The following is a 27,199-nucleotide window of genomic DNA, read 5'->3' on the forward strand; positions in this document are numbered from 1 at the left end:
TCGCGTGCACTACTGCCAACTCCATGGCAGGATTCTGGACAATATTATTTGCCAGACACAGACCAGATTTCAGGACCCCGAAAAACTGATGTTTGTTACACTCTTCGACCCCCAGAAGTTTCGGGAATACAAGAAAAATTTCCCGTATGCAGCCTTCTCCAGTTTAACACAAGAGCCACGGGGCAGTTTTTGATCTGTCTCGGTGAGAGCATGGGTCAGCTGTTCACATTGGTAAATTTGGTGGTGACCATTCCCGTGTACACTGATTCTGTCGAGCGGACATTTTCAGCCCTAAAGCGAATTAAAACTTATGCCAGAAATATAACCGGGCAGGTTCGACGGTCCGCCACTGGACCAGATGATACGTAAATTTGATGAACATTACAACCTGAAAATAAATGAAACTGTAGAGAGGTTCAGATTATACTTCTCCCAGTGCGTCTCTCTAAGACCTCCGTGCGGGAACATTATCATAAGGCTTAACAATCTTATTGTTACACTTTCTACATGCACCGAACCGTCCTTATTACGAATTCTTCCTTGCTTTACCGCTGGCTGTTTCATTCCATTCACCATCCTAGCTCTTTATTTAAACAATTTTCCTTCTCACTTTTCTGCTTCTTCGCTGTTTTCTCCCTTTACGCTCAAAATACGCGCCTCCTTGCCTTTTTGCAGTCAGTTCCCCTTACATCACACCATGGTACGTTTAGCACAAGTTAATACTGGGAATGCCTGTTAAACATTTTACATTCACGAGTAGCGATTTGCGTAGTGAACACTTCGATGAATGAAACCTGTTATATTTACAACAGTTGACAAACACGGAATGTAACTTCATAAACACATGTCCTCCAAATACGTACCTGATTGAAAGAAATAATGATATTCAAATCCTTGATGACAGCAACACTCATAACAGTGACAAAACAATTACATTGACAATCAGGTTATGTTATTTTTAAAATGTGTCCTTTTCTTTTTCATAACTTCTTTAACACACTACTTCTCCTCTGTGAATCGCGGGTATTTTGCTAGTTGAACATAAAGCTAGCATGCATATCAGCAAAAAAAAAAATCGGTACAGTCAACGAGGCCAAAGAGATGCTGTTGCTGGAGCTGCAGGAATTGTGTAATCTATATGCAGCTGAACTATTACTACCTCCCACAAGTCAATGGAAGATCCAGCCGAGTGGTAGTATGGAGTGTATATATAATGAAATCCCAGATGAACAGGCAGTGACATCAAGGAGCTGCATTGCAATAGCTGCTTGCCATACAGCTGGAAACATACCTGGAACAGACCACAGGTTCTTGTTCAGACAAACCACTTAAGTACTGTTCAGTTGACGAAGTGTATTTCCGCACTTTGTCTCGGATATTAAGGAAATAGCTTTCATAACCATGCAGTAGTGTAAGGAGTGAGAGATTTAGTGTGCGTTCCATTATTATTAATGACCAGAAGCAAGCTTACAGCTGAACATACAGCAATTCTTCTGTTCATCAAAACGGAATCTGCCACTTACTTCCTGAAAGAGTCCTAGCCTTATCCAGTGGCATATGTTCCCCAGTGACTTTGACCTGTATACCTTTATGCCACTGAACTAGTTATGTTAAAAAAAAACTGAGATACCAGCAAGAGAAATGTTCTTATTTTATTTAGCCAAATTCCTGTGATCACTGTATTCTACTATTATATCCCATATTGCCCATGTTGAAACACTTGGAAAAATGCTGTTTTGGTTCACATACATTAATTGTATGTGGTTTGTTTATTTTTGTGAAATTTGAGCCATTTTAAAATACTAAACAAGTATCGATAGTTGTACTTGATCTGAGAAAATTGGTATTGATGCATCCCTAAAATTTGCACAGCTGAATCAAATCAAGCAGAACAACAAAGTGACCTCTGATAGATCCTAATAAAATAGATTTTGAATCATTTCCTCTCTTATCTTCCCAATTTTATGAGTTGTAATGGCACACACAATCAGAACTTATCTAGCTATCTAGCTAGCTAGCCATCTAGCTATCTAGCTAGCTAGCCATCTAGCTATCTAGCTAGCTAGCTATCTAGCAGTTGCACTTTTGATAACACAGGGACAGAAGTAGAATTATAGTCCAGCAGTGAGATGGAGATACTGACTTAGGTAGTATGAGTTTTCAGACTAAGAATAAAAAGTGTCAAACCTTTCTCGGATCCAGGGCATAATATAATTAGTACAATAAGCAATATTCATCATCATTTATCATATTTGTCCATGTTGGTGAGCACATGCTGCTTTAACAGTTTTAAATATGGATGACTTGCAGCTGAACTGCTTATTCAACAAAGAGGCATTTTGGTAGGCTGGTGGTGCACAGAACAGTAATTTTGATTAACATTTTTTTTTTTCATAATAGAAAACTATGCAAGTTTTTAAAACATTGTGTTTAAAACTGAAGGGCTTGTGCTCTTAATAGCTTTTTTTTTTTAATTTTACATCTTGATTCATACCAAGGTTAATCCAGTTTTCCATTTTTATATTAGTTTTTATTTCTTTTTTTGTTTTCAGTTTTAGAGTTTAAGTACTCATTAGACTTTTAGCTTTAAAATACTCATTTTTCTTTTAGCTTTTATTTTTATACTTTTGAATACAAACTTCTATTTAGCTTTAATTGTAGTTTTGGCTTTTGGAACTAAAAGTGAGCCATGACAATTGCACCTGAAGTCTCAGAAAATGTAGAAATCAAAACAAAAGATGTGTTATTCAAATGTAAAGAAAATCATTTAAAACTAGGCATTAATTGTGAAATTTCTTAAGGCCAGCATTTCAGAATTTACATACAGTTACTTATTTTTGATAGCCTTCCCCTCTCCAAGTTAGCACATTTACCCTGCCTGTGTTAACTATTAAAAAACAATATATTAGATTCTTGAAAACGCAAATGATTACAAAATCAGGTAAAACATGATGGTGTCATTTCTGAATCATAGCAACACTTTTTGTTTGGGTCTAGATCTCTTTAATCTGTGAAAGTATCCATAGTGTATCTTATGCATAAGGCTAAAATATGTTGTCATATTTGTTTAACACAAGTCTGAAAATGTTGTTCCCATGAAATATCACGTCTCTAAACAAAAAAAAAAAAAATTTATATGACATGGCCATCGTGAGGATAAAGTAGCAGTCTTCTGGGTCTCTAGTTGTTACATTTTTTGGTTGTTTCTCTTGACATCTTGTTGCCTAGACATAGAGCAATTTTATATGATTTATAGACGGCAGAGCATGAGTCTTGTGTAAGGCAATAAAGGCTTTTTAGTAACAAGTGTGTGAAAAAAATCGGTCCTTTATGAACTTTGGTGGAGAGTTTTCTTTTGAAAGAAAGCATGTATGTCAGTCTATTGATTTTTTACATACATTTTAAACAACCCACATCAATGTCTCTAGTTTGTAATAATGGTGAATTATTAATGGCATTTCTTGGGAAATATTTATATATCATTAATTGTACAGTATCTAAAAAGGACAGTTGGAGAAGATGAGGTATCGGTGGCTCTCCCTGTTTAGTACACCTAAACAAAATTCAGGTTAGCACTTTGAAATCTACAGAGATGCTGAGGTTAATTTTTGGTGTGAAGAGCTATGCATGTTGCAAAGCACATTAACTATTTTTAAATATATGGTTTCATAACTAGCACAACCTTTTATATTATATGGAGTGTTAATTTTAAAGTATAGTATACTTCAAAACATAATTCAACAAAAATGTTTCAGATTTTTTAAAATAATCTGGTTACAAGAGCAGTACTTGTTACTGAATCGCCTAACAAAAGCCTTAACAGAGAAAAATGTATTGCAGTATTATCCAGTTAATGAACAGGTAACCTATAGCCTATATGTTTATTTTTTTTCTCATACAATGATCTATTTATAGCAAAGAATCTCACTTTAACTGCAAAAGTTGTTTATTGTGGTCTTTGTGCTTTTCTCTCACTCAGCAAAGATTACAATCCAGCTTTACCTTTTTTGAAAAGCAGGAATTTTCAGTTCTATATAAAATATTTTGTCAGCGGTGAACATACATTTTGCTCATTCTTTGATTATAAATTCTGTGTTACTTTTACTTATTGTAGTTGTAGTAAAGTTGAGATTCTAACAGCTTTAGCCTAATAAATATTATTTATTTATTTATTTGTTATACATTCCTTGCAACTGGTCTAAACTGTTGTGCAAAGTCAAGCTGTCGTGTCTGTAAATCTTTTGAGAGCCAAGTCTGTGGTGTTCATTTGTGTTTGGAATTTCTTGACAAGTAAAATTTCCTGATTGCGAGTACAGTTTGGGATTGATTCTGATTACTGTGTGTACACGTGCAGTTATTCAGCTTCTGTATTGTGTAATGACATCAAACTTTCAGATTAACAGCAAAAGGTAGAACAGAATTTGTTGGAAACCCGAATGTACCATGTGCAGTTACTCCATGCATTTGGTAGGAAGATATTTTAAATTTTTGATTGTGTGTGTTGTTCCAATCCCTCAGTAGCATAATTTTTACACACTTGATTTTTTTCATTTTATGACACATAATCATAAGCAACCGTTTTTACTAGATAGGTTAATGAACTTATAGATTTGAATTAAAGCTAACTAGATTGTTTTTACTGGGGTAGAAGAAGAGACGGAGAGAGGGGTGTGTGATTATTTAGAGCTAATCTATCAGACACAAGGTTTGTGCAAGAACTGTTTATTCATCAAAATATTCTTTAGAATTGTAAGGTATTTCAAGCAATTATTCACTGTGTAGTTTGGTATTTTTATAATATTCTTTAGTGATGAATATTTGCATTGTTAAAACTATAAATCTATTTTTTGACCTACCCAGTTAAATACTCTGTTACAGTAAAAACCTGCAAATGCTATTTCCACTGCAAAAAGCTATAGTTTTTCATAACTGAGAAAAAGCTTTTTATAGCTTTGAGATATTAATTAGTTCCTAAATTAATGTTTTTAAATAATAAATTAGTTTTTAAATACTGTTTAATTTGCTAGGAGAGTTTTAGTTTGATTTCTGGGACTACACTATGTTTGAAAAAACTGACATTGAAATGTATTTTTCTGCAATATTTTGATATGAAAAATATTATATTATACTAGGAGGCTCTGCCCCCTGCTCACTTCGCTCGCCAACCCCCATGCTGGCCCTGCACACTAGTCTTTTCCCGCATCTGCTGCTTGTGACAAATCGTGCTGTGCTTTTGGATAAACATAATTATTAACTCTGTCCTTGATATATACGCCTTTCGAAAGAATTATCGCTGACAAATTGTCACATGCCGGTTTATTATATATGTAAACGTGATCTTTTGGATTCATATAGAAACCCAAGACAACGATACATTTCATGTCAAGTGCGATAGTTTTGGACATATGGATTTATATCCATTTATTGGCTGTAGAATTTCTAATATGTTCGATTGTTTAACTCTTTCAAGTCTATGTTGCATCGATTCTCTGTGATCATAAATATACACCTGACCGAATTGTGGTTTCTTTGAAATTAAACTTGTAGTAGCTTTAATTGTTTCAGGACCACAGATTCTCATAGCGTATGGTCCTGAATCGTGTAAATCTGCGTGTATTAAATGATGTGAACGCGAACAGATTATTGTAGATTCGGATATTTTGCCTGTGTAGTGTTTGTGGATTTCACTTTCACAAAAATAAAATTTTCATGCAGATACGCCTCTTCATTGGGAAAGAAATGGTACTTTTTCCTGATGGCAACACGAATTAGAAGATCTACAAATCTCCGACTTAAACTTTAAAGCTGAACCATATCTACATACTACTATCACCAATGTCCATATATTCAATCTCTTTTTGCTGTTCTGTTTTTTCACAGAGTAATAATTTCTTTTTGCTTTCACTAATGCAATCTTTACTATCAGTGTTTTGAGACTTTCAGATTTTTAGTACTTTCATTATCTCTAACCTGCTCTGCATGTGTATTGCGCCAACATTTTTGAACCTCTTTATGACTTTCTACTTTATCTTCTACTCTCTTTTATTTCTGCCCCCATGCGTGGTTAAATCTGTTGGCACAAAGTCTCGTCTTGTGAGACTTGAAATTATCTCTCTGGAAAAAGTCTTGTCTCATCCCAGGATTTTTTTTATATAATAGAAAGATATAATAATATATAATCATTTTTGCCAGATGACACCAATACCTTTATTTGGAAGGAATTCAACATCCTAGAATGATTGAGATGATTTTGTAGGGGTGTGCATTTTCTTAGAAAATAGACATAAAACAATAAGCTGAAAAATCACTTTAAAGACTTTTTTTTTGTATGATCCAACCTTTCTTGAACTTTATTGCTGTAGAACTGGTTTCAAAGCACCAAGCACAAAAATGTGTGAGTACTGTAGCTACTGTTCTGAAGTCATTTTGAAATTGACAAGATTGTCTATAAAGTTTAAGCAAAGATGTTTACTATGACTAATTTGGTTAGACACTTGCAGGTGGGTACATCACTTCGCGGAGCACATCGACTTTTTCTTCATTATATGCTTTGTGGGCTGTAGTTGCTGAGTTGGATATTCCATGTAATCACACTACCAACACAGAAGTACAAGTCAGAAAATCCTGATCAAACAAAGCTACCCAAATTGTCGAGTTGTGATAACAATAAAATATTGGAGTTCAAAGTTTTAGGTAACCATTAATTTCCTCACAACACATGCCCCACTACAAAAAACCCTTGCTATGAAAAACGTTGAACCCCTGCTTTAACCCACTCTCTAAAATAGTTTCTGTATATCACTGTGCACCATACCTTAGGTTGCAGGACACGTTCACAACAGTCACACACTCATTCTCACAAGCCCAGTTTGAAGTGGTCTGTCCTCTTCACCTGCAGCAAACTGAAGTAAATTAAAAAGTAAAAGTAATGTTTAGGATTTGCAAAGAAACCTGTGACTAATTTGGAAAAAAGCCTATGCAGACAATGTCTAGAATGTGATTTAAGTCTGTCTCTTGGGAGACATGAGACACCTTGCGCCAAAGACAAAAAAGTGACACTTGAGTGAATATGTGCTGTGGCTGACTTGTTTGTGATGAGCTAGACACTGTGTTATTATGACTGTACTCTGAAAGATCTGAACAACTTGGTTCAAGGTAATGAGAGAACTTTTACCCTGTTGTCTGAAGCTTTGAGGTTTGACCTTTGAAATTGCTGTTGAAATTTTGGAGTGAGCTTTAAAACTGTTGTGCATTATGGGAGGCAGAGAAATTTCACACTTTTTTTTGTTTGTAGTGAATCCTGGTAGTTATAATACATTTAATTTGTCTGTATGCAGCACCAATTACAAGTGTCATCAAATATGAATGAATGGCAGGATACATATTAGTGTACTCGTGGCAGGGTAAGGTACTTTTTCAGATACATCTGAGCTTGATGAAGACAGTTTCATGATAAAACTACAGAGCTGAAATTTAATATTTTGTGTGTTTATGTTTACATTTAATGAGGAGTTTTATGTGTGACACAAGTAATCCTTCCCTTTAGAAAAAGTATACTTTTATAATTCAGACTGGCTGATTTCCCATTATAAAGATCTGTGATTAGAAATACCTCAGAAATCTCGATTGGTGCATCTCTACATGATCAAGAATCAATTGAGGTTGGTGGTTCACTGTGGATGCAGAACCTACATAAGTGCTATCAACAAACTCAGTTAAAAGAGTAAATTATGTTCTATCACACAGACTTTTCTTATAGGTTAGTCGTGGAAAATGAGAATCATGCTAGTTTTCCTTTTGTATCATGCAGCAAAAAAATGCAGCATGTTTCATTTATTTTTGTCTTGACCTTGCACGTCCTGTGATGGGACTGTTGCGCATGTGTTTGTTGTGATGATAGTGCTGAAACTAATTAAAGAGAGTGACTCAAATCAAGAAAATATTTTAAGATTTACTGTACATGGGTCAGTTTTTGGCCTGCTGAGGATTCTTAATTGTTTTATCCAGTAAATAAACATCTGCATATGGGGTTGGTTTTGAATAAGATTAGTAGTCTTAATTCATTAAACTGTTCATCTAATGTCTAAATCTACTTAACCGGTACTCAGTCTCTTAGGTAGCATTAGTCTGCCCTAGAAGCTTCAGGCTCATGGCAAGAACTTACTCTACATGAGGTGCTACTAAATCTTAAGAACAGTAGAGCTGCACATGATATGGGATATATAAAAATGCTACAAAATAGCAATTTTTTTTTTTTTGTTGCTAGTCAAACAGCATGTACTCTCACATTCAATCCTGCATTTCTTTTCTTGGGCTTCCTTGCCTTGTACATGTGAAAATTGTAGCTCTGAAGCATTAAGTACACGTTTGTGGGTGATGAGTAAATAAAGCAATTAATTCTCTTTAGTTTAAATGAAGAGTAGTCATCTTGTTTTATACATTGCAATATTATTTATTTGCCAAAAAAACAATCATTGAAATAAATGAGAAGGTTGTTAACTTTCATTTCTTCTATGTCATCAGTGTCTTTTTATTTAGTCACTTGTGTCAATGTCTCTCTTATAAGGTTGTCATCATATAACCTAGTGTAAATCCTCGGTGTTTTTGTACAAACTTCTGTGTTGTCTTGTCTGGATTATTATGCATAAAAGTCCTATTTTTTGCAAGATGATTACTGTGATCTATGTTACTTAACAAGAAAAAGTCTTTCTTTGGTGGTAGTATTACCTTTCTGAAATCATGATTTACCTTTTTGATTATACTTTTGCATTTATGGTTTTTGTTTAGTGTGCCTTATGGTTCAATTTTGCATTTATGTTTGCATATTCTTTGGGATATTTTTCTCTTTCTCGTTTATAGGACAGATTTCTTTGTTCTTTATTTTTATTGTATGCAGCTCTTTTTTTGTTCATTTTCGACTTTCATTATCAGCTCTTGACGCTCTTTTTCTGTCGCAATCTAAAATTTAATGTTCTTGAATAGATAATTTACTTTTCTGCCCTGCCATTATAACCGAATTCATTGAAGGGTGAGTTAGCAGCACTGAGAGTGTCACAGGATGGATCGGAGAGAGGATTTGTGCAGTAGGAGTAATGATTGAGCAAGCAGTGTGGAAGGGCGTGGTCAAAGCTAAATAATGTGGGCACAACGGGAAAACTTTAATATAAAAGAGAGATACTGTTTTGGCACAATAAACTTTTAAGTATTTAACCAACTTCACCATCTGTTTCCTAGAAATCTCTGCAAAACAAAGACCTTTAATGAAAATTCTCCAGTCACAGCCCACAGCTTTTTTTTTGCCTTTCTTCTTTTAGTTTTATTTAGCATAAAATGTAAAAAAAAAAAACAAAAAAAAAAAACAAGCAATGCATAATTTTATAAAGGAAAATCAAGCAATGTAGTATATATAAAAAAAAAAATTCATAAGTGGGCTATTTTCATGTGTTAAAAATTGATTAAGCACACAGACAATGTCTGACACACAGTAATATTAATTTTACTGCTTCCTATAGTGCCTTTATGTAATGTACTTTACATTGCATTGTTGAAAGTTGCACTTGTTTAATATCCTTATTGCTCATAATGTAATATTTTTTTGAAATTGTTACAAGTGCAATTTTTAATAAAGTTGAAGTGCAGGTTTATGTCTATTTGCATAAATATTATATGGTTGACATATTTACTAATCATGGCTGTCCTGTAAATTACTCGAATAGTAATGACATAATGATTTTGTATTTTAAACTTCCTTTTGGAGAGAGACTTGTTCAGTGTTGGTTAGCCAATTAGGTTGATTTTGTTTTTTTTTTTTTGCTGACCAGTACCGTAGATCCCGGAATACAGGCCGACCCGGTATATTAGTCGAACCCCTTCTCTACCTACTAAATTACATGTATTTGCCGATGACCGGTATTTAAGCCGACCCCCTTCTCCAAGCAAAATTTTCTAAATTTCCTTAAAAGTTTCTCTTCGGGTATATTTATAATGTTTATCGGTAAGAATTTGAGACTGCCGGCATTTTTGATATATAATATAATGTGCATAATTTACCAAAACACCAATCATTTTTCTAATGTACTAACCAAAAAGTTATAAAAAGTGCCAAACCTACTTCGATTAAGCTAGGAGCATGACGGCACGCATGGTCGCAGCGGCTCAGGGCTCTCCTTTTCAGTGCACTTTTTTGTTGTTTTTGTACCTTTTTTTTGTGTCCTTGTTTGTGCACGATCGGTTTGGCGAACATCCGCTACACCATTCAGAACCTTATAGACATCGGTGTCCAGAGCCAGACATCTGTTTCGAGTGTTTTTCATCACAAGCACAACATCCCAGACAACATAGTGAGACCAGCGGGCTCTCCGTGGATTGTCGTCGGGTCTAGGAGACAACACAGACGGAGGAGGGAAAGAAAGCAGAAGCGGGGCCGCAGATCCGCGTTATGCTAAAGCTAAAAAACAACCATACAAGCCCTATACAGAACTTTTTTCTGCACTGAAGGAGCTGCTTTTAATCCCATTGTAGATGCGTTTATAGTGACAATAAAAGGCATTCTATTCTAGAAACAATTTCATACTGTACTCGCCATTTAATTTGACATCTTTGGGCTGCAGTAAGGGAGGAGATATTTCCACACAATGTCCATCTTCGTTTCGATTGCGATCGCTTACTTTTACCTTCTCTTCCTTCCTTAGCAATTATGTGTCTTGCTTGCATGGTCTTAATGAATTTTATATAGATATAGATATAGATATATATAGATAGATCACTGCAATGACGGAAATTACATCCACAAACGCATGTATCTGGGCTCCGACTGACGCTACTAACGCTCTCGGTTGTTTGTTTACAATCGCGCAAGCGGATACACGTGACCGCATCCGTGTTGTAACGCAAGATGTTGATCGTAAATCAAAACAAAAAATTTCATTTTAAACTTCCCGATAATTTATTATAAATTTTATTAATAAAATCAACAACTAAAGCACTTTTTTGAATAAATTCTTTATTTAATTTAAAGTACTGGCATGCAAAGTTACTTCTTCATCTGAAAGATGGCTCTGTGGTTTCGTCATTATTTACTTCCGTATTCATCGGCAAAACTGGCATTGCGCTGGAAATCTTGAATCTGAAACGATACTCGTTGTATAAACCGACCCCCAAACTCCAAGCCAAAAATCTAGGACGAAATTCTTGGCTTATATAACGGGATCTACGGTAGTCCAGTTTATTTCAAGATGTAACTTAACCACAAACAGGAAGATCTATGTTACTGGAAAACTGTATGATTTTTGGTGCGAGTCTTATATATGTTGTTCACAGTAGAGCTATCAAATGAAATATCATTATTGAAATAAAGCCTGAATTTTAACAATAAATAAATAAATCATAATTATACACAAATTTGAAGGAGCAGCTCTTAACCTGAGGTGAAACAAATTTCTGCATTCTGCTTTTCCAATCCAGCCAAATTCTGTGGTATTGTATAAATGTGTTTTTGAACTTAACATTTAGAATCGCCCTTATTGAATTATTCATTTGTTATCTTGTATTGTAAAATGGACAGCCTTCTTTTTCTGAAACGCACACATTCAGAATGAATTTTAGGATTGAATACAAACACACCCCATAACCCCTACTTCTGTGCTTGAACATCCACAGTTGTACTCCTGACAGATTTTTTTTTTTCTTAATCACATCTCTGGCACCCTAAAAGTAGTGTTAAGATCCTGATCTGTTCCAGTTCAATCTTAAACTCAAGATCCTTGACTTCTTGCTATTTTATGCTCGAACTGTGAAACAAAAGCTGGTTTCCTTCCTTGTAAATGACACTGGAAAAGAACTACCACATTTGTTTTGGTGTGGGGTGTGTTTTTTTGTTTTTTTTGTAATTTTATAATGACTTTGAAATCATTTTAAAGAGAATTTTCTGTGTTGGGAATGCTCATTTAGGTACCTGGGCTAATGCGCTCTTTCACAACCATTTGAGCTTTGAGAAACTGGTCATGTTCCACAAACACCAGTATGATTACAGGGCAAACAGATCTACAAAGGAAGCCATAGGTACAACTCTGCATGCTGGTTTAATCCACTTAAAATAGCAAGGGGAGTTATGCTAGGCTGCTCTTTGTAGACTTTAGCTCTGCATTTAATAACATCCTTCCTCATAGGCTGGTGACCAAATTGACCAAGTCTACCTCTGGATTATGCACTTCCTCTCTGATCACTCCCATAGGGTAAGAGTAGGCCCCCACATCTCCTTAGCCTTAGCACTGATTCTGTGCAGGGCTGCACGCCAAGTCCTCTTCTCTTCACTCTCTACACCTATGACTGCATACCTGCACACTCCAGTAATGGCATCATCAAATTTGTGAATGACACCACGATAGCGGAGGTAATTTCTGTGGTAAATGAATCTACTTTTGGAATGGCCGTTTTGTGTGGTGCAGAGACAACAATCTGGTTCTTAACACCACCAAAACTAAGGAACTGATTATTGAATTTAGTAGGAAGAAAACTGATATTCCGCCCCTTTTCATTAGTGGGGACTGTGTGGAGAGGGTCTTAGCCTGTTCCTGGGTGTGCACATGAAGGAAGACCTGACATGGAACACTAACACTACAAAGCTGGTAAAAAAACTGATTTTGTCCTATTATTGCTCTATATAGAGCATATTGACTTAATTCATATGTGTGTGGTTTGCCAGCTGCACAGTATTGGAGATGGTGCTCCAGGGTGTTGGAAACACTGCCCAGAAGATTATCGGATGCCCTCTCCCATTCCTGGAAAATATTTACAGTTTCTGTTGGCTTAACAAGGCCCAGAGCATACTTAAAGATCCACTCCATTCCGGTCCCTCTCTGTTTGAATTGCTGCCCTCAACAGACGTTTTAGGACAATAAAAACATGAACAAACAGATTAAAAGAGTTTTTTTTTTTTCAAAGGCCATAAATGTTAGTTTTCAATAAGCACACCAGTTTGAGTGTGAAATATTTTACATACAAAGATGCAGAAAACACTAACTTAAAAGAGAACTGCAATACAAGCATCCAAAAAAAAAAAAACTAACATCATCTGCTCATGCCCAAGTGGAAGATATACTTTCTTAAAGGGGACAACAACAGTAATTCAGTCTTGGTATGTTTACCATAATAATAAACATAACAATCTCCGCTGTCTTGTTTTATATTCTCTTTAAAAAAAAAAAAAAATAAATATTTTATTTTAAATGCCATATCCCGTCACTCAAAGCTTTCAGCAACATTAAGGCAAATGCACCCGTTTTTTGTCTCCTTTTGTAGTGTATCTTCACTCTCGGTCTTCTTTCTTTGGCACATTTGGTGGAATTGATGGCATTCACAAGAGAGCAGTTGTCAGTGACACATGTAGTAGGCCAAATGTATCTGTCTGCACCACCTTTCATTTCATTGTCAATTCCATCTGTCAAAGTGTTTTTCCTGCAAGAGAACTCTCAACAATCCTTCTTATTCTTTTAGATTGCCAACAGAGTGGTGAGAATTTACCTCCTTCACCCATTAATATTAAGAAATGTCCACCTTCGGTACCAGCATCATCTAAATTCCCAAGAGAAGCATCACTAAACAGGACCAGTTTTAACAATAGATTTACCAGATCCTACGAAAAAACTCGTAGATCTGTCCCACCTTAAATTGCTTCTTAAAACCGTTCTCACCTCTCCGCCAGCGTCTTTTTGTTAATCTAAATGTGCTGATAAAAGAAAAGCTGCAAGTAGCCGGCTATTCCGTCCCCCCACCGACTTAGAACGTGCACAAACTTCTCCCAGCTAATGCCTTGATTGATTATCTGGGAGTGAAGTGAAGAGTGGAAATAATAGATCATTATTTGGAATACACACATTTCATGTGTGTTCCGTTCCTACAGTAATCCGTGTAAACACATTTTTAAAACGGAAACATTTTTCATATTGTAGTAGTAAATGACAAAATGTAGGCATTAACTATATAATGTATGAAGCCTGAAGTCCAAATATCAAATTAACAGTTTCACAAAAGGTACAAATATAACAGAACAATACAATACATTTTATTTTTGTATAGCCCAAAATCACACAGGAAGTGCCGCAATGGGCTTTAACAGGCCCTGCCTTTTGACAGCCCCCCAGCCTTGACTCTCTGAGAAGACAAGGAAAAACTCCCAATAAAACCTTGTAGGGAAAATGGAAGAAACCTCGGGAAAGGCAGTTCAAAGAGAGACCCCTTTCCAGGTAGGTTGGGCGTGCAGTGGGTGTCAAAAGTAGGGGGTCAATACAATACAATACAATATACAGAACAGAACAATTCCTTAAGACAGCATAATAATAAAAAATTTAGAAGTACGGTTTAACAGTAGATGATATGACATAATTAGGTTTGGATATTTTTAGAGTCCTGGAGACCTCATCCATCTAGCTGCCTCCCCATTTGGCCATGCCACGGCTGAAACGTTGCTCCGATGAAAGGACCCCTCTTTCCCATGATTCCTGTGATCCTCCATCAGGGATGACTTTACCATAGGCAGGCAAACAACTTGGCAGGTGGGCCGTGGCACCAATGGCCACATTTGGGTACCGAGAAAAGAAACAGAATAGGTGAGGGTTAGTATTCAAATATAATTATCATGTTACTTATGTTATAGTGCTAATGACTAACAACAGAGATGCAGTATGTACAGTTAATCAGCAGCTCTAGTCAGGATATGCTAAACTGAAGTAGTGAGTCTTCAGCCGGGATTTAAAGGCTGAGACTGAAGGGGCATCTCTTATGGAAGCAGGAAGACCATTCCACAGTTTAGGGGCCCTGTAACTAAGCTCGACCTCCCACTGTTATTTTATTAATCCTTGGAATCCTAAGCAGACCGGCATCTTGAGATCTTAATGTGCGCTCAGGTTTGTAAGTCATGATAAGTTCAGACAAGTAAGCCGGACCTTGGCCATTTAATGCTTTATATGTTAAAAGGAGGATTTTGAAATCTGCCCTAAACTTAACTGGGAGCCAGTGTAAAGATTTAAGAACTGGGGTTATGTGTTCATATTTTCTTCTTGTAATAATTCTTGCAGCGGCATTTTGGATTAACTGGAGGCTGTATAGAGAACAGTTTGAACAGCCAGTGAACACCGCATTGCAGTAGTCAATCCTACTAGAGATAAATGCATGAATTAATTTCTCACAATCCTGTTTATTTAGAAAGCGCCTTAATTTCCTAACATTTTTAAGATGGAAAAAACATGTTTTGGACGACTTTGTAATATGCGCTTTAAATGACTTGCTAGAGTCAAAGATAACACCTAGATTGCGGGCTGATTCAGTAAAATTAATTGGGATTCCAACTGAGTTAAATGACGACAAAATATTGCTGTGATCAGCGTCATTCCCTCCAACAATTAACATCTCTGTTTTATCTGTATTTAAAGACAAGTAGTTCTCATTCATCCAATCCTTTAATTCACTAACACAACTAATTAAAGACAACATCGGAGAAACTTGCTTTTATTCAAAAATATAACTGCAGAAAAAAAGCCTCCTTAGCATGCCACATTGACACATACTTATCACAACTGTCATCGGTAGCGTAATGGTATTGGCTGCTGACTAGTAATCAGAAGGTCATGAGTTCGATTCTCTTTTGAGAAGTAAACTGGTCTTATTCTTACTATTTTAAAATAAAACATACATTTGATTTCAGTGTGTAACAGCCAGTGTAATTTATGATACTTGTAAAGGTTAGTTTTTTTTATTTTTATTTTTTTTATTCACTTTTCATTCTCTCAGTCGTGTTCAAGATCCTTCCCTACCTCACAATCTGACACTGCTGTTTTCACATAAAGTTGCGCTGTAGCTCTGCAGTGTACTTGTGACTGCATTCTCGTATCAATGCTTGCAATCTGCAGTGCCTGCATGTACTTTTCGTGGCATTACACATTTATTTTTTGAGCATACCCGTGTCGCTCAAACACAGGAACATATGTTGGTGTACAAGTATAAAAAAACAAGTGCACTTTTATTCTAGACTATAAGTGAAGAAAAAATAAAGCAAGTTACAGTAGGCGGTTGATACGATAGCTTGCGTGGTGCAATGCTATGAACTGCTGATTTCCGATTTGTGCTATATTGGGGGGATCGTGAAAGCAACTGAGAGAATGGAACTGAATTAAAAAAAAAAAAAAAAGCCTAACCTTTACAATTATCATGCATTTACACTGGCTCTTACAGACTGACTGAAATCAAATGTATGTTTTTATTGTAAAATAGTACAGTACATGCAATATTATTTGAAAACGAACAACGTCAGATCGGGTTTGAATACACACTGACGCTCTTACAGAAGGCGTCAGCTTATTCAGTGCAGCAGTTTCAACGCACATTACATGCATTATTATCTGAAACCGAACAGCGTCGGATCGGGCGCATATTCAAACCCGATCTGACGCTGTTAGTTTTCAAATAATATTGCATTAGTGCGATGATGTTTTTACATATATTGTCTCTTTCATTCATCTTGCGGTTTGTAATCAGTGACCACGTGTTTTTTTCCCCGATCTTGCCAGTTCGCACATGTTGCTGTATGGTTCTGTTTGTTTTGTACTCCAGGACACGCAGAGGACAGAATAGTACAGAGCAGTAAATTCAGCGCTATATGCAATCAGACAGACAGACAGGCAGAGAAGGCACTAGATATATAAACAAGGAAGGCACTGTATAATAGATATATAAAAAAACAGCTAAGGGGATAAATATATAGATAGGTAGGAAGGAAAGGCACTATATGATAGGCAGACCAGGAAGCTCCTATATAATAATAAAATTACTGTTATTACTATACTGTATAGATAAACAGGGAGTTCAGGCAGGCAGAATGGCGAAGGTTATTTTTAACTATTTTAGAATAAAAACATACATTTGATTTCAGTCAGTCTGTAAGAGCCAGTGTAAATGCATGATAATTGTAAAGGTTAGCTTTTTTTTTTAAATTCAGTTCCATTCTCTCAGTCGCGTTCACGATCCCCCCCCTCCCCACCTGACACTGCTGTTTTCACATAAAGACGCGCTATAGCTCAAATGTGATTTATTTGGAGACGCACTATAGCTCGAATGTTATTTATATAGGGAAGAAAGTACAGTGTCAGGTGCTCATTCAGTGTAATAGAAACCATAGCACATGGAGGTGTGTACACTGCAACAAGTACACATGTCGTGAATGTAGGAAGGGTGTTTGGGAATTGTTAATATTTGAATATGATGATTTTATGTAGCATGGATCGGAAATCCGCAGTTCTTAGCATTGCACCACGCAAGCTGTCGTATCAACCGCCTACTGTAACTTGCTTTATTTTTTCTTCACTTATAGTCTAGAATAAAAGTGCACTTGTTTTGTTATACTTGTACACCAACATATGTTCCTGTGTTTGAGCGACACGGGTATGCTCAAAAAATAGATGTGTAATGCCACGAAAAGTGCACGCAGGCACTGCAGTTCGCAAGCATTGGTACGAGAATGCAGTCACAAGTATGCTTGAACACGACTGAGCGAATGAAAAGTAAAAAAAAAAAAAAAAAAACTAACCTTTACAAGTATCATAAATTACACTGGCTGTTACACACTGAAATCAAATGTATGTTTTTATTTTAAAATAGTAAGAATAAGAGCAGTTTACTTCTCAAAAGAGAATCGTGCAGGATCGAACTCGTGACCTTCTGATTACTAGTCAGCAGCTGATACCATTACACTACCGATGACAGTTGTGATAAGTATGTGTCAATGTGGCATGCTAAGGAGGCTTTTTTTCTGCAGTTATATTTTTGAATATAAGCATACATGTTCTGTTTATATTTGTACCTTTTGTGAAACTGTTAATTTGATATTTGGACTTCAGGCTTCATACATTATATAGTTTATGCCTACATTTTGTCATTTACTACTACAATATGAAAAATGTTTCTGTTTTAAAAATGTGTTTACACGGATTACTGTAGAAACGGAACACACATGAAATGCGTGTATTCCAAATAATGATCTATTATTTCCACTCTAAAACTTCACTCCCAGATAATCAATCAAGGCATGAGCTGGGAGAAGTTTGTGCACGTTCTAAGTCGGTGGGGGGATGGAATAGCCGGCTACTTGCAACTTTTCTTTATCAGCACATTTAGATTAACAAAAGACGCTGGCAGAGAGGTGAGAATGGTTTTAAGGAGCGATTTTAAGGTGGGACGGATCTATGAGTTTTTTCGTAGGCTCTGGTAAATCTAGTGTTAAAGAGTCATCGTGCCCTAAAATGTGTGTTGAAATCTCAATGTGATATGTTCAGACTTCAGTTTCCTCACTATTTTGTTTGTTTAATGGATGTCTTGCACTGTAGCATACTTCACGCTGGATGTAAGGCTGCAGACATCAAACATCACATCTGGCATACTTTGCCGAGCAACTCGTAGAAGTTAACCAATTTTTTATTTCAGCTGATCAGTTTCTGTGTTTGTAACTGGTGCTTCCCGTTGCAAGGCTTTTGAAGAGTCTATAGGAATAGGGCAGAGGTTTTGTTTGTTTAGGTTTCCTGCTGTAACTGCTCCACAAGAAGTCGTTAAGGCCCCAATCCTGCCAATACAGTCGCCAACATGAGAAGACAGAACTCCACTTACACTGCCATGTTTATCTAACCAGTAGGAAACCGCAGGATCTACTAGTGACATTATTCCCCCTGTGCTTTTTATGGTTTCTTTCACTTTGTTGTAAAACTGGAATGACACATTTGTAAGTCCATAAACACATTTTTTAGTTTCCACAATTTTCCCTTACACTTAGCTTCAATTGGAGTTTTAATATACAGTAAATCTTTCGAGACCGTTCTATTCCTTGCAAGAATACAAATTTAATATCTGTGGAGTGTACATTTTATTGCTTCTGATAAATGACAGAAGCAATCTTAAAGATTCAGGACAACACATTGGTGAATCTTGTGGAAGTTTATCCCTACCGAATTCCTCAAAACCTCTAGCCACAAGGTGAGCTTTAGGCACTATACCGACTGGTGTCTCTTTCAAGCTGCATACCCATCTTGTGGAATGACACTTTTACCCTAGATCTGGAGTTTCTTCAAAAATGTTGTATTTCCAATTGCAGTGTTCTCCTTGTTTAGCTGTATCAAATGACATCTTTTGATCTCAAGAACATCTTCATTAGGAAGAAAACTGTTCTGCATATTGGCCTTTAGTTCAATATTAAGACCATCAACTCTGGATAAATCAGCTGAACCTGTGGTACCAGCAAGATCATCAGACTCAGTGTAGTGAAAATTGTACCAATTTCCATGTTTCCTCTGACTTTTTCTGCTTCCACAGAGACTCCACTGTCTCTGTCACTGTATTCGATAGTTTGACCTGGTTTGAAGGTTGCTGAACATCCTGTATTTTCTCATTAACAGTTTTGGTGTCACTATCAATGTCTACTGTTTGGTTATCTATGTCTGTTTCATTGTCTTTGTTCACCAAATCCTTTTCTGTGTTTTCTTTGACGTTTTCTGCTGAATTCAGCCCTGTGGAGAAATTGTCTGTCTGTTTCTTCCTTAATCTTGAGTGATGTACACGTTAGTGCTGGGCGGTATATCGGTTCATACCAAAAACCGTTTTTTATTTTTGTTATAGTATGGATTTTTCTTATACCAGAACACCGGTTTAAATGGCCTAAACAACGTTTGGAACGTGGCGCAGCGGGAAATTGTTTAAGGGGGGACCTTTTTCTAGTGCTGCACCAATAAACACGCACGCAACGGAGTACATGCGTTAGTGGAGGTTGTCGAGTGACAGAGGTATTGAGTGGTGAAAGTGGACAGAGAACATTCCGAAACGGAAGCTTTAGCAGATGATAAAGTTGAACATGATGATACAGAAGAACTTTTAACGAAAAAAGGTGCCGTGTCTTTTGTCTGGAGATACTTTTGGTTTTAAAATATCGGATGTGGACCATTATGTTCAAATGTGTGAGTACTGTTTCTATACTACTGGATAATACTGCAAGCCAAGTTGTATTTGTTTTATTTTTTTTTTTTCAATACTTTGTAATGTACCTGGTTACTGTGTAATAGTGTGACAATGCCAGTACCCTACAGACTCCCTCTTACCACATGTCTGTTGAACCAACACTGTCGATAGTTATGACTGAGGTGAGCTGAAAAAATCTCATTGAAGCCAGGGCATGGTGGCAAGTGCTCAAGTGCTTTTGTTAACAACAGTTAAAAGTAAAACCAAAGTGTCAGTTGTGCAGTGTTCAGAAAAATATAGTACCCAAATAAATAGCAATCCATAAAACCAGTGAAACGTGGGGGTAAAATCCATAATAAATAATCAGTTAAAATAGAAGTTAAAATGCAGTCTCTGTCTCCTCGCACGATCGCAGAAAGCCATAAAAGCAACACGAAATGGGGCCTAAATCTTTTAAAGGCACAAACGTTGACATTGTGCCTTGTGATGTGTCATGCTGATGAATGGAAAGTTGTGAGCAATAAAAAGCAGGATTGTGGTGGAGCCGAAAGGAACATGTTTTTATGAGGGTGCGGGACTTGTCTGTAGGAAGAGTTGAGCGACTTCGGTGTAAGATTGTACTTTTGCACCAAACAAGCTGTGTAGTTTAAATATAAGCATCTAGCTAATCTAGCCATCAGTAGTAGACTAAAAATCAGGCGGCAATGCTGATGCTTTCCTTTTATAGAGTACACCTGTGCAGAATTCTGATGGCTTTTATTTTCAAATAAGTGTTGTATGAGAACCACTTGGATTTTCATTTTATGTTGTTTGTCTGTACTTGCTCTAATTACCATAATAGTAAAATATAAAAAAGTAAGTAGAAACGAACATGTAACAACCTGGCCCTGTTAATCTAAATTTGAATAAATTGGAATATTTGCTTTTTAATTTTAATAGTCAAACCTTATTTTTTGGCTAACTTGACAGCCCTAGTACCTAGCTCGTTAAGCCTGGAACTTTATAGAGTGGTGTGTCCAATCATGAGAAAATGTATTTAAGATGGTCAATTGCAAGTTGTGCTTCCCTTTTGACTCTCCTCTGAAGAGTGACAGCATAGGATCCTCAAAGCAACTCTCAAAAGATCTGAAAACAAAGATTGTTGAGTATCATGATTTAGGGGAAGGCTACAAAAAGCTATCTCAGAGGTTTAAACTGTCAGTTTCAACTGTAAGGAATGTAATCAGGAAATGGAAGGCCACAGGCACAGTTGCTGTTAAACCAACCCAGGTCTGGCAGGCCAAGAAAAATACTGGAGTGGTATATACGCAGGATTGTGAGAATGGTTACAGACAACCCACAGATCACCTCCACAGACCTGCAAGAACATCTTGCTACAGATGGTGTATCTGTACAATGGTGTACGATGTGCAATTCAGCACAATTTGCACAAAGAACATCTGTACGGCAGGGTGATGAGAAAGAAGTCCTTTCTGCACTCACGCCACAAACTGAGCCGCTTGTTGTATGCAAATGCTCATTTAGACAAGCCATATTCATTTTGGAACAAAGTGCTTTGGACTGATGAGACAAAAATTGAGTTATTTTGTCATAAAAAAAAGCACTTTGCATGGTGGAAGAAGAACACCGCATTCCAAAAAAAACACCTGCTACTTACTATCAAATTTGGTGGAGGATACATCATGCTGTGGGGCTGTTTGGCAAGTTCAGGAACTGGGGCCCTTGTTAAAGTCGAGGGCTGGATGAATCCAGTATCAACAACTTCTCCAGGATAATGTTCAAGCATCAGTCACAAAGTTGAAGTTACGCAGGGGTTGGATATTCCAACAAGACAATGACCCAAAACACAGTTCAAAATCTACACAGGCATTCATGCAGAGGGAGAAGTACAATGTTCTGGAATGGCCGTCACAGTCCCCTGACTTGAATATCATTGAAAATCTATGGGCTGATTTGAAGCAGGCTGTCCATGCTCGGCAGCCAATAAATTTAACTGAACTGGAGAGATATTGTATAAAAGAATGGTCAAAAATACCTCCATCCAGAATCCAGACACTCCTCAACGGCTATAGGAGGCGTTTAGAGGTTGTTATATTTGCAAAAGGAGGCTCAACTAAGTATTGATGTAATATTTCTGTTGGGGTGCCCAAATTTATGCACCTGTCTAATTTTGTTATGATGCATATTGAATATTTTCTGTTAATCAAATAAACTTAATGTCACTGCTGAAATACTACCGTTTCCATAAGGCACGTCAGATATTAAAAGGAAGTTGCTACTTTGAAAGCTCAGCCAATGATTAAAAAAATTCCAACGAATTAAGAAGGATTCCCAAACTTTTTCACATGACTGTATTCTTTAATGTCATTTAAATATGACATGCTATTTATTTTTCTAGGTTATACTAATGAACATTAGTTTGCCTTCCAAATTCAAAAGAATCACACACATTCAGTATTTGAAGATTCGGAGTTAACAATAAAGAATGCGTTTTTGCTTGTCACGTTATGTGCAAGTTTCTCTAATTGTTATTCTCTTATTAACAAATAGAGGAGCTCATGTCATTATTGGAGTAAGCAAGCCAAATAACCACCTTGTTTGAATCTTGCCCCCGGTGTTTACAGCCTATAACTGTTTTTGGTGCTGGCAGTCCTCCCACATCCCACACACATTTATGTGCAGTTGTAGATGTGTGTGAGGTCTGCCCTTATCTCTCCATGGCGCAATTGTGAAAAATAGATACTGGTTAGAAAATTAAGGAATGCTGGTGGACATCTGTAGATATTTATATTTCAGTCAGAGAATGATTGCATAGCCACTGTTCATTTATCTGGACTGTGTAGGTCACTGTATTAAAAAACAATTAATCTCATTATCTTTTCAGTTATTCTTATAGATTTGATTACCTACAATATTATCCCCCTTTTTTTTAAAAAAAAAAACAACCAGCATGATTCCTGCAGTTCCACTCTGAATTCCTTTTGCTTCAATCCTAAAGAATTCCAGACATGACTTCCGATGTTTTTCTTTTTGACATGTGTTGATGCAGTTCTGTGAGTCATTTTTATGTTTAGTCTTTACAAATAATTTTCTCACTTATGTATGGGCTACAATACCTTAATTTTAAGTCATTTTGATCAGCTTCATTGAAACAGCAAATAAGCAGTTCCTTTTCTGGTGGCCCATGCTTCAGCTGCTGTAAAGTGACAGTTGCCAAGAAACAAAAACACTGACCGTAGAAAATAAAAGATGTAACATGAATCATCTACTCAAATATGTTTACTCTGTTGGTAATAATAATCAGTAGTCCTTGCCTACAAGTTAACTAGGTGTTTGACACATCCCACTTTTTGAGGTCATAATAATACATTTGGAAAGATGCATGAACAAGAAAGGTTTGCTTTAAAAATTAGTAATGTGAATGTATAGAAATATTGTATTGTTAAGGCTAAAAATATAGCTGAATTGAGAACAAAGCATTCAAACTTATTGCGAAACTCCGGCGTGATGAATGAGGTGATCAGGTATTGCCCTTTGTGGTTAATGTTTGAATATGGCTAATGGTAAATTCAGTGAAGGGAAAGCAAACCCACCACCTTGTGTTAGATAGTGCTTGTTCAAATAATGTGTACTAAATTTAGTAAACTTCAATGAAAGTAGTGACCTTTTGTGCACCAAGTTTACATATTTTTGAAACGTCTTGTGACTCATGCCCTGCAAAACTGAGTTGGACCAAGCAGCTAAGAAAATCCATGGTTGCATAGAGTTTGTTATATAAGACATTTCAGTGTTGTAATCAAATTGTAAAATTCTGAATGTAGTATTTTCATCATTTAAATTGTTTACGTGGCACTTGTATGCACCTTAGAATTGGCAAGCAAATTCTGAAATAGCAAAGTTTAATTTTGAAGTAATTAAAAATCAGAATTGGATACAAAAGTCAGAATCAGTGCATCTAAAGTTAGTTTTCCATACGTGTGAAGTTTTTTCTGAATTTTTTTTTTTAACTTAAAAGGTTCACTTTTATCCTTTGATAATTTTTTTCATGTTAAGATGTTTATCTTGTTTTTGCTTTAAATGGTGTAAGTTAAATTCAGACTGTCAGTATTTTTATAGAGATACATTTTACTATGGTATACAAATCTCCACAGCAAAATGCATTCCTCCACTTAAAAGAGAAAAACTCCTAGGATTTCATAGCCTAAAAGTTGAAAATGTAATAATTTTTACTATTTACAGTGACTTTTTCAGTCATGTAGTACTACATACACATTTCCTTTTCAGTGACTTGTTTATAAAATATTGCCTTACGGTAAGGAAAAATAATTTTAACTTTGGTAATAAGTTACTGTCACATTATGCCTGTGGTTTGTTTTACAGGTGAAAACAGTAAGGAGGAGAGGGATAAAAAGAAGGATAAGAAGAAACACAAAGTGATGAATGAAATCAAAAGAGAGAATGGAGAAGTTAAGCTGTTGCCTAAAGGTACATTTTTTGGAAGTATCTTTGACTTGTTTACTGTGTGATAGTCTGCTCTCAGGAATTTTTAAAAATGTTTTATATATATATATATATATATATATATATATATATAGTATATAGTATATTAAATGATTACCTAGTGTCTTCCCTGCTTGGTCTTGAATATGTGGTCATCCTGATTGGGAAATTCTTGTGGGCTTGCATGGCTTTGGTATTGACTAGACTATGTCGTTGTTACTCTTTGGATAGTCTTCACTGTGCTTCCTTTAAGCATCATTCACTACTCCATTTTCCCTTTTGGTTTTTTCTTTGATGAATAGTTTAATATTTAATACTCTGAAGTTTGTAACAAGTTATTTTGTATATTGAATAATATACTGTATATGATGGAAATCTTAAATCCCTGCTTAATCTAATTTGAGGTCAGGAGGAGGCAGATCCTGTCCTTGTAGTAAGGCAGAAACCAAACCTGGATGAGGTTTATATCCGCAGCAGGATTATCCCTACACTTAGTCACACTTGCTTATCTTCAATACATATATATATATATATATTGGGGCAAAAAAGTATTTAGTCAGCCACCGGTTGTGCAAGTTCTCCCACTTAAAAAGATGAGAGAGGCCTGTAATTTTCATCTTAGGTATACCTCAACTATGAGAGACAAAATGGGGGGAAAAAAAAAACAGAAAATCACATTGTCTGATTTTTTTTTTTTTTTTTAAGTATTTGCAAATTATGGTGGAAAATAAATATTTGATCACCTACAATCAAGCAAGATTTCTGGCTGTCACAGACCTGTAACTTCTTCTGTAAGAGGCTCCTCTGTCCTCCACTCGTTACCTGTATTCATGGCACCTGTTTGAACTCGTTATCAATATAAAAGACACCTGTCCACAACCTCAAACAATCACAATCTAAACTCCACTATGGCCAAGACCAAAGAGCTGTCAAAGGACACCAGAAACAAAATTGTAGAGCTGGCACCAGGCTGGGAAGACTGAATCTGCAATAGGTAAGCAGCTTGGTGTGAAGAAATCAACTGTGGAAGCAATTATTAGAAAATGGAAGACATACAAGACCACTGATAATCTCCCTCGATCTGAGGCTCCACGCAAGATCTCACCCCGTGGGGTCAAAATGATCACAAGAACGGTGAGCAGAAATCCCAGAACCACACGGGGGGACCTAGTGAATGACCTGCAGAGAGCTGGGACCAAAGTAACAAAGGCTACCATCAGTAACAAACTACGCCGCCAGGGACTCAAATCCTGCAGTGCCAGACGTGTCCCCCTGCTTAAGCCAGTACATGTGCAGGCCCGTCTGAAGTTTGCTAGACAGCATTTGGATGATCCAGAAGAGGATTGGGAGAATGTCATATGGTCAGATGAAACCAAAATAGAACTTTTTGGTAAAAACTCTACTCGTCATGTTTGGAAGAGAAAGAATGCTGAGTTGCAGCCAAAGAACACCATACCTACTGTAAAGCATGGGGGTGGAAACATCATGCTTTGGGACTGTTTTTCTGCAAAGGGACCAGGATGACTAATCCGTGTAAAGGAAAGAATGAATGGGGCCATGTATCGTCAGATTTTGAGTGAAAACCTCCTTCCATCAGCAAGGGCAATGAAGTTGAAACGTGCCTGGGTCTTTCAGCATGACAATGATCCCAAACACATCACCCGTGTAATGAAGGAATGGCTTCGTAAGAAGCATTTCAAGGACCTGGAGTGGCCTAGCCAGTCTCCAGATCTCAAACCCATAGAAAATCTTTGTAGGGAGTTGAAAGTCCGTGTTGCCCAGCGACAGCCCCAAAACATCATTGATCTAGAGGAGATCTGCATGGAGGAATGGGCCAAAATACCAGCAACAGTGTGTGAAAACCTTGTGAAGACTTGCAGAAAGCGTTTGACCTCTGCGATTGCCAACAAAGAAAATTACAGGCCTATCTCTCATCTTTTTGGGAGAACTTGCACAATTGGTGACTGACTAAATACTTTTTTGCCCCACTGTATTATACATATCTATACTAATAAAAGGCAAAGCCCTCACTCACTCACTCACTCACTGACTCATCACTGACTTCCCGTGTAGGTAGAGGGCTGAAATTTGGCAGGCTCATTCCTTACAGCTTACTTGCAAAAGCTGGGCAGGTTTCATTTCGAAAATTCTACGCGTAATGGTCATAACTGGAACCTATTTTTTCGTCCATATTCTATAATAGACGTCTAATTTAGTGCCTGCCCATATAAGGCCGTCCGTCAGCGGCAATCCAATAGAAACACTGCCGGTAAATATTCACGGGTGAAGGACTGTGCTTATGCAGAGGAAGATGAGATGGTCAGGGTGGTGTTTGGCACAAACTCATTGAAACTGCGAGAGAAACTTTTAAGTGCCGGGTCTTAGCTGACATTACACGAGATGGCACCAGTACAGCTGGGAACCTTCGATGCAAGAACACCAAGCTGCTCACATGAACTGACGCAATGCAGACAAAAGCAACAGTTCCAAAGAGTGCTGAACAAAACCGAATTACACAATTGAGAAGGCAGCAAAAAAATATGAAGCGTCTTATACATAGAATCATATTCATAAGTGCAGCTACTGCGGAAACAAAGCACACGGTGGAAAAAGTGAATGTCCTGCTAAAGGAAGACAGTGTAAAAAAAAACCCGTGCATGCAGTTTGTCACGTCACAGATAAAAAGGAAGACGAGCTGTTTATTGATGCA

General features: G+C 36.7%; 1 protein-coding gene across 1 annotated transcript in view; it reads left to right on the forward strand.

The window, feature by feature from the left end:
* Nucleotides 1-27,199, forward strand: part of LOC120533920 (lysine-specific demethylase RSBN1L-like) — a 152,011-nt gene that overhangs the window by 7,478 nt on the left and 117,334 nt on the right. Inside the window, exon 2 of the mRNA XM_039761036.1 lies at nucleotides 24,370-24,474. Coding sequence (XP_039616970.1) covers nucleotides 24,370-24,474 — 105 coding nt within the window. The remainder of the gene's footprint in view (nucleotides 1-24,369; nucleotides 24,475-27,199) is intronic.

Source organism: Polypterus senegalus, chromosome 8 (assembly GCF_016835505.1).
Source record: "Polypterus senegalus isolate Bchr_013 chromosome 8, ASM1683550v1, whole genome shotgun sequence".
NCBI classification, from domain to species: domain Eukaryota; kingdom Metazoa; phylum Chordata; class Cladistia; order Polypteriformes; family Polypteridae; genus Polypterus; species Polypterus senegalus.